The following is a 20,376-nucleotide window of genomic DNA, read 5'->3' as shown; positions in this document are numbered from 1 at the left end:
AGGCAAGAGAGATATTACAGCTGTTTAAAGAATGAGATTATATCGCCAGCAAAAAAGTAAAAAAAATACCATCAGTCAATAAATGTATGCTAATTTTAATTACATGAAGTTCTTCAAACACAATTACATGATGGGTGAACACAATTACATGAAGTTGCAAAATCAATATTTGTTTATGTGTCGTTTAACTTAATCCACTTAATCCAATTTGAAGTACCATATTCAAAATTACATTTAATTTAAAGATCACATAAATCTGTTATGAAATAAAGACGTTTAATCAATTTGGTCTTTTGGTTTACAAAATAAATATAAAACCTATTGTTGATACAAAAAATTACAATAAAATTATTATTATTATTTCTATCAGCAGTCATGTATCAGTTCCTGATTATGTAAATCCATTATTGAATACTTATAATTACCCCAACATTTGTCCTGTCAAGCTTTATGAATATATGAATGCCTTCTTGCATATCTTACATTTGTGTGGTTGGACACCAATGTGAATTTGCATATGCTTATTCAAGACACTTGGATCTGTGAATGTCTTATCACATATTTTGCCTAGAGTGAATGAGCATATGTCGTTTCAAGACACTTGATTGTGCAAATGCCTTATCACATATTGTACATTTATTTGGGCGTTCCCCAGTGTGAATGAGCATATGTTGATTCAAATTACCTAACTGTGTGAATGCCTTACCACATATTTTACAAATATGAACACGTTCACCAGTGTGAATGAGCATATGTCGTTTCAGGATACTTGATCGTGCAAATGCTTTATCACATATTTTACATTTGTGAGGACGTTCCTCAGTGTGAATAAACATATGACTTTTCAAGTCTCTAGATTGTTTGAATGTTTTGCCACATATTTCACATTTTTCAGGACGTTCCTCGGTGTGAGTTGGCATATGTTGATTCAAGTTACTTGATTGTCTGAATGCCTTACCACATATTTTACAAATATGAGAAAATTCCCCAGTGTGAATGAGCATATGTCGTTTCAAGACACTTGATCGTGCAAATGCCTTATCACATATTGTACATTTGTAAGGCCGTTCCTCACTGTGAATGAACATATGTCTTTTCAAGTCTTTAGATTGTTTGAATGTTTTGCCACATATTTCACATTTATTTGGACATTCCCCAGTGTGAATGAGCACATGTTGATCCAAATGACTCGATCTTATGAATGCTTTATCACATAGTTGACATTTATAAGGTCTCTTTGCAGTATCAGCATGAATATTTTGTTTTCGATTACCAGATTCATTCAAGTGTAAATTTTGTTCTCTGGCACGAGCACAAATGTGTTGATCTAAATCAAATTTATTAAATGCTTCATGACACTTTGTACATACGAAATGTCTTTCATCCATATGAATTAACAGATGTCTTTCTAATGTACTTGCTTCTGGAAAAGTCTTTGAACAAAATGTACATTCATGTTCATGAACTACCATATGCTGTTTTAAATTGTGCAGACCTGTAAATGTCTTATCATAGTTGTCACATTTATAAGAAGAACTCTGAATTAATTCCTGTTGGAGTTCTTCTTCTATCTTTACTACAGAGTTCATGAACCCCTTCAGACATGTTTCGTCATCCTCTGAGCTGGATTCAGGGTCTTCATCAATTTCCTCTTTGATGTCTTCGATTGGATATTCTTGTGGTTCAATTTTAATTATCGGATCATCAACAGCTTCTGACATTTTGAAATACTTGTGCACTGCATGTATTCTGTAAGTATTGACAAAAGTAGTTAATTACTATTTAATGAGCTATTGCTAAATCTGATAATTTAACTAGTTATTGACAGTTCGAGAATAAAATGTTTTAGAAAGAAAATCATTCATCCAGTTGTAATATTTCACAGAATGGATTTATATCTTAATCAAGTTTTACCTTCAAATCTATTTTCACATTAAATTAACTGTAGTCAATTTTGAATAAAGTATGTCTTCAAGATGACCCCTTCCTCAAAATCTTTTTGACAGATGTGAAACTATTTGTTTCACACTTTTGGCTTATTGCAGAACTGAAATATAAAAAAGCACGATCGAGCTTTAATTATCCATTGCCTACCTATATTAAAAATTAAATATTTATAGTTCTTTCTGTATGAAATAAATATACTAAAAAGTTAATCATGATAAATAACCTCAAAGTATTTTACACTACCTTTATGTTTATCAATTAATCTCATAAATACTGCACTTTAAAATAAAATAATAATTATACTTATATCTTTATAGAATATATTTATTATAGCATTTAATCAATATCTCTGTTAATAATTAAATAGATGACAAATAAAATGTAAGATCAGTTCATTAAATAATTTGTTTGACAGTTAAACGAACTTCGATTGAACATGGCGGCGTTCTATTGTCAACGTTGCCAACATAAGAATATTAACGAGATATTTATTTCAAAAATAATTAATTAATTTATTTTATTTTATTACAAAAATGGTTAAACTTGTGGAGTATAGAAGTCAACAGCAGCAAGTCAAAACACATAATTTTAACTCTTTGCAAAGGGACTTGTCCTGCAGTAAGACTTAATGACAAAATTATAGATCAAACAGATACAGTCAAATATCTAGGTTTACACCTGGAAGGAACACATTAAGAAAAAGAGGAAGCAGCTTGAAGAAACCAAAAGAAGATATTATTGGCTCCTCGGACAAAAATCAAAACTTGACACGCATAATAAAATTTACCTCTATGAAGCTATCATTAAACCAATTTGGACATACGGCATACAGCTATAGGGATCAACTTCCAACTCAAACGCTTTAATAATTCAAAGATTTCAAAACAAGTTATTAAAATAAATTTTGAAAGCACCAAAGTATGTTCCAATTTGGTTAATACACAAAGACACAGGCACTAGCACAGTTAAGAATAAAATAATCGCTTACTCACACAAATATAGAAATCACCTAGCTGATCACCCGAATTGCTCGCCAGAAAACTTTAGAACAGCTCTACCAGGGCCCGATTAAAAAAAAAATTCTTCTGTATTAATCAACAATAGATAAGACCTTCGACAAATCACTGGCAATGGTCAGCTGATTTGTATTTTGCCAATGCTTTCAGTTTTATGACAAATATTTTACTTGTTGTCCGTTTCAGGACAGTTGTAAATAAAAAAAAAGAAAGAAATAAAAAAAAAAAATTATTAATTATTAAAGTTAACTAGCGATCCATGGCATGTCAAAAGACATACACGTTTTTCCCTTCAAATTTTCATATCAAAAAGTGAATGTCCATGCTTTTTCACTCATTTCAAACGTCTCAAACATATACATATTTTTCCTTTCATGTCAAAAATCCATGGATTATTATGTTATAAAGCACCAAATTCAAAATTATATTTAATTTAAAGATCACATAAATCTGTTATGAAATGAAAACGTTTAATCAATTTGGTCTTTTGGTTTACAAAATAAATATAAAACCTATTGTTGATACAAAAAATAAAATTATTATTATTAACTTCCCGTAGGGTAGTAATAGTAATGGGCCGAAAATCGAAAATGAAATGTTTTGCATATCTTTACGTTTTGAAGGTTTCTGAACATTTTGGCATACCTCACAAAAATGGATGTATGTGTGTGTGTGTTTTGTCCATGTTTTCGAGCGCACGGTTCAACCGATTTGAATTGTTCAAAAAACATTCGTTTCCTATTGATAGGGAGATGTACTGATTAGTTTTTGGCAAAGGCAGCTCCAGCCGTGACGGAGATACAAGGCAAAGAGTGCAGAAAATAGAAATAGAGTTTTTGAGAGAACGGAGTATCCGGTTTGAATGATCTAAAAACATCCAATTTGTAATGATTGGGAGGAGAGGTGATTAGTTTTTGGCAAAGGTAGGTCCAGCCATTTCGAAGATACAGAGCTAAATATGCAAAAAATTGCAGTTTTGAGAACTAAGGGTCCGATATGAATGATTAAAAAACTTTCTGCTCGTTTTAACAAAACAATTTCTTTCGGAAAAAAAATATTGTTTGAAATTTTTTTTTTCAAAAATTTATTGTTTATATATTTCTTAAAAATATTAGACAATGTTACAATATTTATTTATGATAAGCTATTTGAAAACACTTAATATTCCTGAAACATTTCGTTACGGTACAAGAACTTCCAACAATTTGCCTTAAGGCACAATGCCATACACCACTAGTTTCTATCAGTCATGTATCAGTTCCTGATTATGTAAATCCATTATTGAATACTTAAAATTACCCCAACATTTGTCCTGTCAAGCTTTATGAATATATGAATGCCTTCTTGCATATCTTACATTTGTGTGGACGGTCACCAATGTGAATTTGCATATGCTTATTCAAGACACTTGGATCTGTGAATGTCTTATCACATATTTTGCCTAGAGTGAACGAGCATATGTCTATTCAAGCTACTCAATTGTCTAAAAGTCTTATCACATATTGTACATTTGTTAGGACGCTCCCCAGTGTGAATGAGCATATGTTGTTTCAAGCTACTCGAATGTGTAAAAGTCTTATCACATATTGTACATTTGTTAGGACGTTCCCCAGTGTGAATGAGCATATGTCGTTTCAAGCTACTCGAATGTGTAAAAGTCTTATCACATATTGTACATTTGTTAGGACGTTCCCCAGTGTGAATGAGCATATGTTGTTTCAAACTACTCAATTGTCTAAAAGTCTTATCACATATTGTACATTTGTTAGGACGCTCCCCAGTGTGAATGAGCATATGTTGTTTCAAGCTACTCGATTGTCTAAATGTCTTATCACATATTGTACATTTATTACAGCTTTCACCAGTGTGAATGGGCATATGTTGATTCAAATGACTCAAACGTATGAACTTCTTACCACATATTCTACAAATATAGGCTCGTACACCAGTGTGAATGAACATATGATCTTTCAAATGGCACAAATGTATAAACTTCTTACCACATATTCTACAAATATGAGCTCGTTCACCAGTGTGAGTAAGCATATGTTTATTCAAGCTACTCAAATGTGCAAATGCCTTATCACATATTGTACATTTATTAGGGCGATCCCCAGTGTGAATAAGCATATGTTGTTTCAAGCTACTCGATTGAGTAAAAGTCTTAGCACATATTGTACATTTGTTAGGACGTTCCCTAGTGTGAATGAGCATATGTTGTTTCAAGTTACTCAATTGTGCAAATGCCTTATCACATATTGTACATTTATTAGAGCGTTCACCAGTGTGAACGAGCATATGTCTTTTCAAACTATCCAATCGTAAGAATGTCTTATCACATATTGTACATTTGTTACGAAATTCCCCAGTGTGAATGAGCATATGTTGTTTCAAGCTACTCAAATGTGCAAATGCCTTATCACATATTGTACATTTATTAGGGCGATCCCCAGTGTGAATAAGCATATGTTGTTTCAATCTACTCGATTGAGTAAAAGTCTTAGCACATATTGCACATTTGTTAGGACGTTCCCCAGTGTGAATGAGCATATGTTGTTTCAAGTTACTCAATTGTGCAAATGCCTTATCACATATTGAACATTTATTAGGGCGATCCCCAGTGTGAATAAGCATATGTTGTTTCAAGCTACTCGATTGAGTAAAAGTCTTAGCACATATTGTACATTTGTTAGGACGTTCCCCAGTGTGAATGAGCATATGTTGTTTCAAGCTACTCAAATGTGCAAATGCCTTATCACATATTGTACATTTATTAGAGCGGTCCCCAGTGTGAAGGAGCATATGACGATCCAAATAACTCAATCTTATGAATGCTTTATCACATTGTTGACATTTATACGGTCTCTTTGCAGCATGAATATTTTGTTTTCGATTACCAGATTCATTCAAGTTTTGTTCTTTGGCACGAGCACAAATGTGCAGATCTAAATCATATTTATTAAATGTTTTATTGCAATTTGTACATTTGGAATGTTTTTCCCCTGTATGAGATTTTAGATGTATTTCTAATGCACTTGCATCATGAAAAGTCTTTGAACAATCAGTACACTTATGACTATGACTTACCATATGCTGTTCTAAATATTGCAACTTTCTAAACGTACTATTACATTTATAAGGAAGATTCTGAATTAATTCCTGTTGGGGTTCTTCTTCTATCTTTACTATAGAATTCATGAATCTCTTAAGACATGTTTTATCATCATCTGAATATTCTTCAGGCTCTTTTTCTATTTCTTGTTGAATATTTTCAATTGGAAATTCTTCAGGTTCAATTTTAACTATAATTTCATCTAATTGTTTTGTGGAACAAGGACAAATGTGTTGATCCAGATGATATTTTGTAGTAAATGCTTCATCACACTTTGTACATACAAAATGATTTGCAACCGTGTGACTTCTCAGATGTACTTTTAATGTACTTGCATCTGAAAAAGTCTTTGAACAATCAGTACACTTATGACTATGATTTACCATATGCTGTTCTAAATTATGCAACTTTCTAAATGTTCTATTACACTTGTTACATTTATAAGGAGGACTCTGAATTATATTCTGTTGAGATTCTTCTTCGATTTTTACTATGGAATTTCTGAACCTTTTCAGACACGTTTCGTCATCCTCTGAATAGGATTCAGGGTCTTCTTCAATTTCCTCTTTGATGTCTTCGATTGGATATTCTTGTGGTTCAATTTTAATTATCGGATCATCAACAGCTTCTGACATTTTGAAATACTTGTGCACTGCGTGTATTCTGTAAGTATTGACAAAAGTAGTTAATTACTATTTAATGAGCTATTGCTAAATATGATAATTGAACTAGTTATTGATAGTTTGAGAATGGAGTGGATTTATCCAGTTGTAATATTTCACAGAAGTGTGTAAATCAATATCCAGATTTCCTCAATGGTTGGATTTATTTTTTAAGCAAGTTTTATATTCAAATCTATTCTTACATTAAATTAACTGTAGTCTGTTTTGGACAATGTATGTCGCCAAGATGGCCCCTTCCTCAAAATCTATTCGACAGAAGGTGAAACTATTTGTTCCAAACTTTTGGCTTATTGCAGAGCTGAAATATACAAAAGTACAATTTAGCTTTAATTATCTATTGCCTACCTATATTTAAAATTAAATATTTATAGTTCTTTCTGTATAAAATAAACATTATGACAAATTAACCTAGTGACATAACCTCAAAGTATTTTACACTACCTTTATGTTTATCAATCAATCTCACAAACACTGCCTTTTAATACACACTACTAATTATACTTATATATTTATATAATATATTTATTTTAACATTTAATCAATAATTATGTTGAATAATTAAATAAATAAAAAATTAAATGTTTCATCAGTCCATTAAATAGTTTGTTTGACAGTTTGACAGTTTGACAGGTGAAGAAACTTCGTTAAACAAACTGAATATGGCGGCGCTCCTATGTCACTGTTGCCAACATAAGAAAATTTGCGAGATATTTATTTCAAAAATAAATTTTATTTATTTATTAATTATTAACGTTAACTAGATGGCGTCGTGCATTAAGGCAAATTGCTGGAACTTCTCGTACCGAAAACTAAAATTTTCAAACAAGCTTTGAAATTTTTGAAAACTTTGAAAAAACAAGGTTTTTGAAAATTTTGATTTTTTTTTTCAAATCAGTCATGATGCTGCGTGGCTGTTTTAAAGAAGAAGTATCAAAGTGCGAGAAAATTATATAAACACACTTAACGATTTATATATCGTTTTATTCGTAATTTTATTCTGCATATTTTATCCAAATAACATTTTTTCGTATCTTCTAGGGCTTAGCTAGATGGTTTAGTAGAGTGCAATGTGTATGAATATTCAAATGTTGAAATGCAAAGTTTTTTACTCACTTCAAACATGTTAAAAATATTCGTAAAAAAGTCATTGACTAAAAGTCTATTGTGCTACTTGTAAGGAAACGGTGTTTATATATATATATAATATATATAAACAAAAGATATATACATTGTATATATCATTTACTGTAATACTATAAGAAAAAACAAATTTTGATTTTAGATCTTTAAAATATTTATTTATATATATACTATCATTTATTTATACTCTGTTTTACATCTGCGAGGTACTCATATACTTATTTATTTAAAAATTAACTAATTAAACATAACAAATTTAATTTATTAAATTATACATTTATTTATAATTAGAATTGTGAGACTTTTATTAATAATAGTTATTAGATTGTAGTTAAAACTATAGTTTTCGTTTTTATTAAGATCGAGTACTAAGTACTATTGATATGTACAGTTTTACCATCGAGGAGACAAATTGTCTCGAATATTTATATATAATAAGAAATATTTTAATTGTGCAGGAAAATTTAAGCCATTTATATATATATATATATATATATATATATATATATATATATATATACTAACTGACCTGTTCATAAAAAATATTTATAGGATTTTTAGTATAAAAAATAACTAATTGTATGCAAGTATGCAGTATACAAGTAAAAGGGGCAGCCAACACAAATTATATGAAAAGTTTACCCACTGCAAAGCATGCCACATATAAATGTTCGCACAAATATAATTAAAATATAAATGTTTACCACAAATATAAGTAAAAGGGGCACCTAACGCAAATTATATAGAAGGTTTACCCACTGCAAAGCAAGCCACATGTGAATGTTCATGAGGCATATTGATAGTCGACTAATTTTTTACAATTCTAGAAAATTTTACAGCTTTACCGTAGGTATTCAGTTCTCTTTCAAAAACTGTTTTATCTAAAGGTTCTAATATTTCTTTTTTCAATTACAAATTAAAAAAATAAAATAAAGAAAATTGATACCAAAATTTAAAAACAAAGATGAGGGTAGACAAGTTACTCGAATAACGGAAAAATAAAGTAAAATTTTTTATCTATAGATTTTAATAATCAGTTTTTTCAATTCCGCATTGACAAAAAATTATAATGAATAAATTTGATACCGAAATGAAAAAAAAAGAGATGAGAGTGGACAACCCTTAATAAATAATAAGAGATTTTTTGAACTTTTAAACATGGCATTTTTCGAAATTAAGTACAAAATACTTATTGACTGTTTATTTATAGAAAATTTAAATGGAGAAAGTTGATCCCAGAAATAGAAAAAAATGTTAGATTTGGACAACCCTTGACTAAAAATAAGTTTTTTTAAGTTAAATTTAAGCTTTTTTAATATTTTGGTCGAATTTGAATCGAAACTCAGTAAAAAACATTGACTGAATGCCTGATGAAAATTTTCGAAATTGGGGTTTGTAGTAGAAGGGTGAAAATTTAGGGCTCTACGTAATTTTTTATTTATAATTATAAAATAAAATTGAACAAATTAAAAAAATGAAAAAAAAATTTAAGGATGACCAACTCTTATTATTTATAGTTAAATAGATAATTCTCAGTCATACTAAACGTTATTATATTTCATAAAAATCGGTCAAGCAGTTTCGGAGGAGTATTGCGACGAATAACATGACGAGAGAATTATATATATATATATATATATATATATATGTTTAATTTGAGTTTAATATTCGGGCGTAACATCAATAAAAAATTTTTTATTGATGTTACGCCCGAATATTAAACTCAAATTAAACATATATATCAACATCAAATTCAAGAATATTCAAAAATATATATATATATATATATATATATATATATATAAATGGCTTTAAAATTCCTGCACATTTTCTAATCGATGATCACATTGTCATAGTTTTTTCAAAAACTACAAAAAAATTACTTAAACCTATTAAAACTATTAGTTACATAGTTGATCCATTGAATTCGTATATATATAATAATATTAAACTTTTAATTTGAGATTTTCAATAACTTTATAATACAGACATTATTTTTAATATGGTGTGTGCAACATAGTCTTTAAAGTTCGATTTATATTTTTGGCACATACTTTTATTTAATAAAATTATATGCAAAAACATAAATAATTAACTAATTATTTTAAATCGATAAGTCTTCGATTAACAAATCCACAAAAAAGTAAATGCATGTAACAACGATAAGTTGAAAAAGGAATTTAATATATATTGATCAAACTGTCTGTGGAATACTTAGAGTATTTATTTTTGTTTATATTTCATAACATTTTTTTTTTAAATTCTAATAAACCAATAAAAACATGGTTAAATTTCTCATGGATCGTTTTTACAAGAAAGTGTATTCTAATTACATCGAAGATTTACCGAGTGACATATGTGGAGTAAACATACGTAACAACTAAGTAACTAGGGTTACGTTGCATCACGGGTTTTGTTACGTATCTATGTTTACTGGGTCAAATTTTAACTATAAGGCTTAAGAAAACTATTATGTTTATATTTATATATATATATATATATATATATATATATACACACATATATAAATCTACTTTTAAGTTTTAAGACACCAACATTGGACTTGGAATTGATTTGTTTTATAACTGTTTTTAATAAATTTTTTCTATAAAACATATATATATCCAAAAATCTATTAAGATTAACATTCATATATATATTTTTATATATTTTAAATTTCAGAAAAATATTAAATATTTCTATCGACGAAAATATATATATGTGTATTCCATAAATTGTACTATAATACAGTGAAATGCTACATGCTTGTTACGTAACATGAGTAGCGTAGTGTTACTGTTTTTGTTGGGTATATATTTTTTATATACATATTATATATATATATATATATATATATATATATATAAATATATATATATATATATCTAAATATATATAAATAAATTCTATAAATTGTACTATTATACAGTAAAATATTTCATACCTGTTACGTGGTCTGTGTAACATAGTATTAACGTTTTTCTTACGTTTTTGCTAAGTTTATATATATATATATATATATATATATATATATATATATTTATTTATTTATCCTGGTAATGGAGCTTGTTCATAGAAATCAGGTTCATCTTCTGTCCTTCCATCAGGTTGTTTACCGTCCAGCTAAAAATTTAATTCAAAATATATTAAAAATGCAATGACAAGTAAAAAATTGATACATACCACACCAGGAAAAACAATAACAAAAATTTGAAAAATATAGAAAATAAACAATAATATAATGATTTTTTTTTTAAATTTAAACTAAAGAATTATGTACCGTTCGTTGCAAGCAACGAACCGAGCGCGCCAGATGAAAAAACCGAGGATTCACGAAAGATGTAAGAGAGGGTTTCAAGGATAGTTAAACAGTGGGGACGCAATTAGAGAAAATAAAATACAAAAATATGAAAATATAAAATCAGATTCTAAGATTTGAAGAATTATGTTTTGAAAAATTGATACGAGTCATGTACTAATAGAGCAGAATTTCGTTTATTAACGCAAAGGGAATTTGAAAAATAAATAGAGAATTAGCAAATTTTCTAAGGTCACCATTGTTTTCCTTATGTAAAATTATAGGATTTTTGGTATTGAAAGTATGGTTCAAACTAATAACATGTTCAGAAAACATTGTCTTATATTGATTTGGATTTTTTGTAATTAAATGTGTTCGTTTATTCTCTTGTAGATATATTGCGAACTTTCGTCAATATAACAACAATTACTGTCCACTTTGTAAACAACAGTGATACACTCAATAAGAATTTTAGATATCAAGGAAGTGAAAAACGATTTGAAAGTATTGTCAAAATATAAAACTAACAAAAAACCTTCATTTAAAAACATTTTTTTTAGAAAAAGTGAGAAACTACCTAAATAAGTCAAAGAAAAAACTCTAAATAAATATATAATATTACTTACAGCTTGCAATTCTTCAGGAGAGAAAATCTTCGCCAATTTCTGCCTCAGCGGCACCATCATGATCAGGAAGAACGGGAAGGCCAATGAGGCTCGACTGCTCTTAACAACCCACAAGAGAGCAAGAGCCACTAATTGGACACAAGTGAACAGATGCATCTTGTATGTTTGGACCTACCAAAAAATAAGATATAGAACCTATTGTAGTAGGTAACGTTAGGTCATTATTCCACTTACCCTTCTGACGTAAGGAACTCTTGGATGATGTTTGACAGGCATGAAGAACAATTGAAGCCTATCAAAGAATTGGACACCACTGGTAGACGAGACACCCATATACAAAAATACTCCGAAAAGTACAGACATTGGCACCAGTCTCAGAAGATTGGACATCAGCACTGACAGACCGACCAGCAAAGAGACGAACAGGGCACTCAAACGTTGTTCTATAAAAAAATAATATGATCATCCTGATACTTCATACATAGTTATTATCTTATTTACTTACCTTTGACTTCAACTATATGTGGCGCCTCTCCAGGAGCGTGTGTCCTGGACATGACTGTTAAGGCAGCGACGTGGGTGACGGAACGTACAGTGGCAGCACAATGCCAAGGAGCTCCCATGACACCACAAACTGCATTGAGAATACAGATCACTACAATATCCATATGGAAACCTGAACCTTTCTTCAAATTTCTTTCCGGCTTGTCAATGATCAATCTGGAAAAAAATAAACATAGATGTAATGGAAACAACTTGTTATATTTCATAGCCAAAATTTGAGGCTCCAAAATATAACCAAGAACTATACAATGGATAAATCCTGGAAATATATCTTTTTCCTCCCACTTACTCAGAAATATGGGTCTCCATGAACACCAGGATGTAAACCAAGACTCCAGGGACAACGCTTGCAAACATTGCCCAAACTGGGAATGGATTTTCAGGGTCTTTGCCCAATAGAGGGATTATCCAGCCTCTGTTCTCTGGATCACTGGGTGATAGTCCTTCAGGAACACTCAGTTTGTCTGTGTACGTGCCTGGGACTAAATAATCGATCGTCACCATGATAACGATCGCGATGGGGACACCGAAGTCGCCTAGTGCACGCCTGGCCTGGGAAAGGATAGAAATTGATGGTAAGTAGTGAGTTTTTGTATATTTAGGCTTGAGGTTAAAAAACTAAAAGTTTGGTAGCTCCAAATACGTTTCTGTAATATTATTTTTATTTCCTTATTTCTTTCTACTTACATTTCGTCCCAAAAAGTGTCCATTCCTGAAAATCCTCAAATAATAAGCAATTGTGAAAGTTCCAAGCGCCAAAATGAGGCAAAACAAGGCCGTATTAGGTTGATTAATCGGCCCTAAAGCATCACTAGTCGGCAACTTCATAGTTTCATTCGACGACTGCATGGTCCAAGGATCACTCGTTCCGTTCCCTGAATCTTCATAGAAATTAAACTCTGTTGTATAGTTTCCATTGCTCTCGGTAGTATAGTTGGAATCATCGGTTGTTCCAAATAATCCACCAGTCAAAAATGATAAAGTGCAGTAGTCTCCTAATAGTGGATTTCTTTTGAAGACGTAAATCAATTTCATTATGGACTCGAAGATATAAATTAAGGAGATCAAAGCTGAGAAGATTTCTTCAGTGAAACGCGTAAAAAGTTTCACCAGCCTGCTTCCTTCCACGGACGCGACCACGATGGCGGTGATGGCCATCCAGAAACCTAGATAGAAAAATAATATGCAAATAACCATAATCCTAAGAAAATCCACTTTCTAAATAAACTTACCCATATAAAGCCTGCATGTCAAGAAATCTATATCATTATTGACACAAAATTGATATAAACTTTCATCTAAAAGGAGCAGAGGTCCGGTTGTTCCTATGATGACCATAGGTTGACCAGCTATCAGGGCAAAGATGATTCCGCAGCCAGAGGCGGCGACCAGGGTTTCAGAAATACCTAAGAAAAGAAAATTATGGGCAGGGTAGAATTAGTTTGAGATATTATTGTTATAGTAGACACGGTAATGAATCATATATGAAAATTCTATGTTTGTGGTGCAAACACTGCGATCTGCAGAATTCAAAGGTTCTTCTAGTATTCTAGTATTTTTCGGCTACTTTTTGATATTTTTCCACTTACCGATTAAATTATGAGTTTTATCGCTGAGCAATCCTCCAAAAGTTATCGCTGTCGATAAAGCAGCAAAATACATGAAAATAGTAGCAGCAACACACTGTGAATTCAATCCGTCTAGGTAGTCAGAAATGTAAAATGGAAATCGGTATCGCATGTCGTTAATTAAACCACCAAAAGCTTTTCCAGTCTTCTCTAAAGGTTCACGTCTTACTAATTTCTTTCCTGAAATAAAAAATAATAGAACTAGGTGCAAGTGGCATTTTGCCTTAAGCCATAATCTACCTGATATGTATAAATAATCGGCTTAATCAATAAGCAATGAATATATTAATTTATAAGTGATTTATAAGTTGATGTTATTGACAAACACTTGCTGTATTCAAAAAAGTATTTAATTTTCCTATTCTATTCAAAAAGACCTTTCAAACGATACCCCACATGCCATAAGAATATAATAAAAAGAATTTGAAATAAAACTTGATTAGACTTTCAAAATTATCAAATGCTTTAACTTTCCTATAGTCGTAAATAATCGAATTTTATAAAACCAGTTCAGACGTTCTCCAAAAATATCAAAAAGGGAATATACGACAATTTTATTCCAAAATCATAAGGAATCATAAAGATAACAAAAACAACGTCTAAGTTGCATAAAAATGTATTCAAAACAACAAAAATACACGCATGCATATTATTTTTTAAATATTTCTAATAGTTTCATGGTTAGTTTAAAGGCTAAATTAGGTTTTCTCCTTTTATCGTTTGTGGCATTATGGTTGTCGTTGTCCCTGGTCCAGATTTTGGACGAAAAGCGAACTTTGCGCCTGGCAGAGACTAAAAAATTTGCTAGAATTAGTTTCCAGGATGTTCAACAACTATTGATTACGGGAGACATAGGTAGACAAAATTAGTTGTATTGACACACTAGACGGTGTTGTGGCATAAAATACTTTATAAAACAGAACAAATCGTGTAGATAGTTCAATTTATCAAAATTTTTCTGAAGGCACAATCAAGTGATCACCAATGATTCACTAATTATGCAAAAAAAACTATATAAAATCCTTATCTGTGATAAAAACATTTGTTCTAAATATGCAACTTGTCAATAGGCAAATCCAGAATACTATTTTGCATATGAAATATCATTTAAATGCGCTCAGAGATTAGACAGCATATATATCAATTAAAATCATCTCACCTCCACTTCCTCCAGTCTTCTTCTCGTCTCCTCCTTTCTTCCCGTCCCCGCCATCATCACCGCCGCCACCAGGGCCTCCTTTATCACCGCCCAGTGCAGCCTCCTTAGCCTCTTTGGCACGCCTCTGCCTAATCTTCTCGCTCTTGGCTTTGATTTCGTCAAATGGCAACAAGGCCTGGCGCTCCCAATCGCCTGGTGGAAGCACTATGGAGTCGTCCAGGAACTCGTTGATGGCAGACAGTAGTTCTCTTCTGTCTTCCGCTTTGTAAGCCACCTAGTAAAAAAAACAATAGATGATTTTAGTACTTAAAGTTAATTTTCGATTAAGACATTTTCTTCTTACTTGATGGAATGGTCGGTTTGCCATCAAGGTAGCTATAGATCTGCCGACTTCGTGATAGTCCAGGTCAGAATCGTCGGGTCCTAGCAAGACAAACATGAATCGGACGGGTATTGGAACTTCGGTCAAAGTCGGCATTTGCACCCCGGATGCGAGACGCACGAAGGCAATGGTCGGATGATCCAGAAAGTCTACGGAACCGACCAGGACTGTTGTTGCTTCAGCACCTGGAGAAGGAAAAGAGTGTGATTGATGGTGGTTTTTGGCGCAGAAAAATCTACAGTCTGTGGTTAAATAATGCAAAATAATTAAAGAAACATCTTTCTCATACCGGTTGGTATCCTCCTCAAGATAGCTTCGTTATGAGTCTTTTTATAAAGGTCCTCTTGTGATGCAGAATAAGTATTTTCTTCTTTCATATCCACACGGGTCTCCGAAGCCCCAAGACGACGATTAGACCCCAAAGCATTCCTCGTCAAAAGGTCGATGTGTAAAGTTGAAGAGGGGAGGTCTCGTTTTTTGCCTTTGTCGTCAGATAAGTTCTAAAAAATTGGAAAACAATTGTAGATTTTCGCCTCAGTATTTGCTTTTTAACTCGTGCAAATAATTGAGAATATAAAAATGTATTCCAACTATACAGCATTCCAGCGTTCCAACAATGTCAAAACCAAAAAAATTGCATTCCAATAATAAAAAAAAAAATTCCAAGGTTTCAAGTGGAATTTTAAAAATCCATGAATTGATTTACAATTCTGGATCCAGAAATAAAAACTGCATTCCAAAAATCTAGGTAAGGTTGTAATCATAAGCAAATGGATTTCAACAAAACAAACAAAAATAGGTACAAAAAAATATGCCAACAAACTAAAATTCAGAAAACATTTCAGAATAATGCAAGTAAAATGAAAAAAATCCAAAATCAACAATCCAGCTAATATTTCAAAGATCAAAAAAGCATTCCAGCAATTCAGGTTAAATAATAAAAAAAATAAACATTCCAACTAACGGAATAAAAATATGAGTAATACAAGAAAGCCAAAAAATGAATCTAAACAATCCAAGTCGACTCCATTTCAGCAATCTAAATAAGAACAAAAATCCAAACAACAACATGCCAACAATCCAAAAAAATCTAAAAACTCCTATTTACTATAACATGAGCCGAATGTCTCCTGCAGATGGCAAGAGATGGTGGCACCGGAGGTTTCAGGTAACTGCCAAACTTCTCATCTATAACCGAAATAGTCGGTTCTAACTGATGGTTGTTATTCTGGTTGGAAAATAACAATCGGCGATGATCGGAAACCGCCACACTGCTCCTCGGCTGCTTCAATCGACTCTGAAGACGTTCCGATTGCAGACGAGCGACATGTTCAGGGGACAATTCCTCGAGTGGAAGGTTCCAGATGGAAGACTTTGAGATCGAGGAAAGTTTTTTAAATATATAGTTGAAGTTGTACATTAGACATTTTAGAGGTTATGAATCGATTTTTGTCACTTTGAGGTTTTGGGGCGATTTGACATGCATTAGCCCGCTAACCCGTTTATAGAAATAAGTGTGAGAGCATTTGCTTATCAAAATTCTTGAATCTTTTGAACGGTTCGATTAATTTGAAAAATGTACTCGGCAAATTTATTCTAAATTAAAGAGTCTATACATTGTTTAACCACAAAGACCCTACGCCCTATACCAACTCGTTACAGACAATAGAAACTGGTTCTGTTATTTTATCCACTTTTGCACAAAACTCAAAAAAATGTCAGAAAAAAAAAACAAATCAAAAGCAAAATATTTTACCTGTAAACTTGTATAACTCGAGAATTTCCGACGACTTCCGAACATAAACCCTCGGTCGTTCTCGTTCACGTGCCTGTGACGTAACAGAAGAGCACGCATGATGATGGGCTTGTCGTCTTCCAGAATCAGTTCGTCCACTAACTAGAAAATAAAAGAAAACTCACAATAGAATCGTCAAAAATATTAACAGAACCTTGTTTTTATTAGTTTATCAGAAAAACTGGTGCAGTAATGCGTAACGCATATTATTTTACGAAAAGAAAAGAAGTTAAAATAGATGTCAAAGATGTAAGTACTTTAGTTTTGTTAGTTTAGAAGAAAAATTCTGGATATTCAAACCAATTAGAATGTGTAAATAAACATCTACTTCCTGCATCTACGATTTAAATAAAAATCCACTTTCTAAATCTACGTTTGTATAACAGCACAATTTTTATTAGTAACCAGAAAATTATTTTTTTATCTCACCATCTGTTCTACGATCCTGTAGGCAACTCCTGGTAGATCCTTCTCGTCCAAATCCAACAAAACTGCACCAGTTTCCAAGCATCTTCTCAAATTGAGAAGTGAGTGGAAACTCAAAGAGGCGACGTGTGGACGACCCCATCTGTCGGAACCCTCTTCAACGTTTTCCTCGTATTTGATCCAACGAGCAGTTTCTTTCCATTCTCGATCATCTCCTGTACCGACTAGTTCATCCAATTGCACAAAAACCTAGAAATTGATTCAATAAATTATAGGTTGGAAAAAGATTTACTTGGAGCTGGTGTATATGAATGGTATGAAGATCGTTAGAATTTTTACCTCGTGTGGACTGTGGTCATAAAGTTTCTTCAGAGTTGACTGCGTCAACAGATTAGACAACTTGTGACCTTCTTCTTTGCGTGCGATGTGGACAAAAGAGTTGCTGGATGATCTGGTTGGTTGAATTTTATGTCGGCGGAGCCCTCTGGGATCATCTGACCTGTGATGATAAAAAAAAAAAAGTAGAATTATGTGGGTAACTGTATGATGAGGCTTGAACCCAATTGCTAAAAGAATTTAAGTTGATCCTCGATCTCCTGGATTTTCATTTGTCACCGGCAAAAATTTTTAGATAAAACATAACATCTTGCAATGTTTGTTGATGACTAAGATGAAACCGATAGTAGTAACTACCTGGTTGCTTTTCTAAGTCCATTTATTTCCTTACCTATGTGAAACTAAATCATCCTGGTCGTGTTCTTCCAGCTGTCTATCCTCAGGCTGCATAGATATCCTTCTCGGGGCTCCTGCCGACCCGGAAACCGATCCAGAAGCGGATCCAGTTCCTGATCCAGCTCCGGACAGAACGACTGTGCCGAATCTCTCCGCTCCGGACTGCTTTCTCGCCTCCGGATCCTCCTGGAGGGAATACTTTCTACTTTTGTGATGATGGTGGTGGTGATGTCTCCTGGGAAAAGGAAAAAAATTATAAAATGATTTTCTCAATTATTTCACTTAAGATGATTGGAAACTTCTGTGTTCGGACGTCTTTTCGTTTTATAATATTGGCCATGAAGGTGACAAACCTCAAGGCATTAAGATTTACACGGTATAGTTGCTACCCTTGGTAGAGGAGGTAGCGGAGTGTTTTAATTGAACTAATTGTTCACTTCTAAAAGTAAAATCCGCTTAACAACATGTAAATAACCAATAAAAATAAATATATCTTCTTTCATTATAACTTAGTAACAAATCAGTGATTGTAGTTAGAACTGCAACAAATACATAATATACAAACAAATCAGTGTTTAATACAGTCCACAGCTATAAGGGTTAAATTATAACCCAACAACCTGAATTATCGAAGGAGAGTTTTAATAAATTTTATAACTACGTAACAAAAGTACAGTCTGCAATACAGTACTACAAATTAATATGAATCATACGTTTCGACTTATTATTTTCACAAATTTTAGAAAAATAAAACAAGAAGTATAAACAAATATATTGTTGCAAAAGAGTACTTTTCGACTTCTTGTTTTTACCATCGTGTAATGTTATTGTTATTGAAGAATATGTTAACTTATAAATTCTTCTATCTTCAACTAAATCGTCTCACCTTTTAAAGTCATCCCACAAATCACTAAAGTCCAAAGACATCGCAAATTTCTATATTTATTTTTCTTTCTTTATTTATTTAAAAAACGATAAACAATCATAAATGTTTTTATTTAAAAATAAATAAACTTTACACTTCGGACATCCACTAACGGAATGTTCCTGACTCGTCCGCCACGTTCTGTATCCGAACTGATTTGCAAAGTCAATAAATAAATTGCCTATTACTATTTTTACTTTTCACACTCAGTGAACTGTTTGTTAAATTATTAATATTAGGTTAATTAGTTATTTTAGCGCCATTGTTAATTTAAATAGTTAACTGGAAACTGAAAAACAATATACTGTTATTGTGACAGACGAAGTAAAATATAAACGTTGTATTTAAAAAAAATATTTTTAATTTTCTAATTTTTTAGCCCTTACTATTTCTTTGTGTAATTAAAATTTGTATTGTTCGTTTATGCAATCTTTTAAATATTTTAATATATAGTATTGTAATTAAGACATTTATAAATATATACAAACAAATATTTTCTTTCGAAGTTTTATATCTTTTGTTCGTTTCGAGTTTGTTTCTGGAATTAAAATTTATATTTTCTTTTCTTATATATTATTACATTAACTAATAGTTCAGTATAATTTTTTGCAAAATAAAATAATATATTTATGCACAAATTTCTAACTCTTTTATTTGGATTTCACACCTCATGATCGTTTATATAGTCTTTTGTATATGTAGTTTTTTCAAAAAAAATTATGCTACTTCATTTTTTTTATAAATATTATATTGTTAAACAGTTATAAATATTTATATTAATTTAATGGCAAACTATTGATATTGGACAATAAAAATATAAACTCTTGTAAAAATGAAATCTGCATTTGTAATTAGATAAATTTTAGCGTTTCTAATTAGTAAGTATATAAATCTGAAATATACATTAAAAAATCACAAAATTTTTATTTCTAAATCAGTGGTT

General features: G+C 31.4%; 4 protein-coding genes across 4 annotated transcripts; all 4 read right to left on the bottom strand.

Annotated features, from left to right (window-relative positions):
- Positions 1-554: 554 nt before the first annotated feature.
- Positions 555-1,721, bottom strand: LOC113363156 (zinc finger protein 239-like). Its single transcript, XM_026605635.1, has one exon. The coding sequence runs from the start codon at positions 1,719-1,721 to the stop codon at positions 555-557; it is 1,167 nt and encodes a 388-aa protein (XP_026461420.1).
- Positions 1,722-4,269: 2,548 nt separating this feature from the next.
- LOC113363388 (zinc finger protein 454-like) lies at positions 4,270-5,043 on the bottom strand. Its single transcript, XM_026605885.1, has one exon. It carries the CDS (start codon positions 5,007-5,009, stop codon positions 4,392-4,394), a length of 618 nt encoding a protein of 205 aa, XP_026461670.1. The 5' UTR covers positions 5,010-5,043; the 3' UTR covers positions 4,270-4,391.
- LOC113363155 (zinc finger protein 888-like) lies at positions 5,018-7,290 on the bottom strand. The gene is made up of 4 exons (XM_026605634.1): positions 7,200-7,290; positions 6,941-7,056; positions 5,111-6,738; positions 5,018-5,022 (listed from the first exon to the last, which is right to left on the bottom strand). The coding sequence occupies exons 3-4, from the start codon at positions 6,708-6,710 to the stop codon at positions 5,018-5,020; spliced, it is 1,605 nt and encodes a 534-aa protein (XP_026461419.1). The 5' UTR covers positions 6,711-6,738; positions 6,941-7,056; positions 7,200-7,290.
- Positions 7,291-10,946: 3,656 nt separating this feature from the next.
- On the bottom strand, positions 10,947-18,677 carry LOC113363935 (anion exchange protein 2-like). The gene is made up of 16 exons (XM_026606415.1): positions 18,504-18,677; positions 18,116-18,275; positions 17,780-18,025; positions 17,312-17,452; positions 15,845-16,055; positions 15,517-15,740; positions 15,174-15,447; positions 13,976-14,194; positions 13,619-13,792; positions 13,352-13,552; positions 13,074-13,267; positions 12,676-12,938; positions 12,328-12,542; positions 12,057-12,265; positions 11,823-11,993; positions 10,947-11,021 (listed from the first exon to the last, which is right to left on the bottom strand). The coding sequence occupies exons 1-16, from the start codon at positions 18,560-18,562 to the stop codon at positions 10,947-10,949; spliced, it is 3,036 nt and encodes a 1,011-aa protein (XP_026462200.1). The 5' UTR covers positions 18,563-18,677.
- Between the last annotated feature and the right edge of the window lie 1,699 nt (positions 18,678-20,376).

Source organism: Ctenocephalides felis, unplaced genomic scaffold (assembly GCF_003426905.1).
Source record: "Ctenocephalides felis isolate EL2017-DRISC unplaced genomic scaffold, ASM342690v1 CF-g0.4_SCAFFOLD_00845, whole genome shotgun sequence".
Lineage (NCBI taxonomy): Eukaryota > Metazoa > Arthropoda > Insecta > Siphonaptera > Pulicidae > Ctenocephalides > Ctenocephalides felis.
This window is presented reverse-complemented; position numbering and strand designations above follow the sequence as displayed.

Coding starts and splice junctions, on each gene's coding strand:
- LOC113363155 (XM_026605634.1), bottom strand. CDS start 6,710: ATGTCAGAAGCTGTTGATGATCCGATAATTAAAATTGAACCACAAGAA.
- LOC113363935 (XM_026606415.1), bottom strand. CDS start 18,562: ATGCAGCCTGAGGATAGACAGCTGGAAGAACACGACCAGGATGATTTA. Junction 15,741..15,844: donor CTTGAGGAGGATACCAACCG/GTATGAGAAAGA, acceptor TTCCTTCTCCAG/GTGCTGAAGCAACAACAGTC. Junction 13,268..13,351: donor CACTTTATCATTTTTGACTG/GTGGATTATTTG, acceptor ATTTCTATGAAG/ATTCAGGGAACGGAACGAGT.
- LOC113363156 (XM_026605635.1), bottom strand. CDS start 1,721: ATGTCAGAAGCTGTTGATGATCCGATAATTAAAATTGAACCACAAGAA.
- LOC113363388 (XM_026605885.1), bottom strand. CDS start 5,009: ATGCTTACTCACACTGGTGAACGAGCTCATATTTGTAGAATATGTGGT.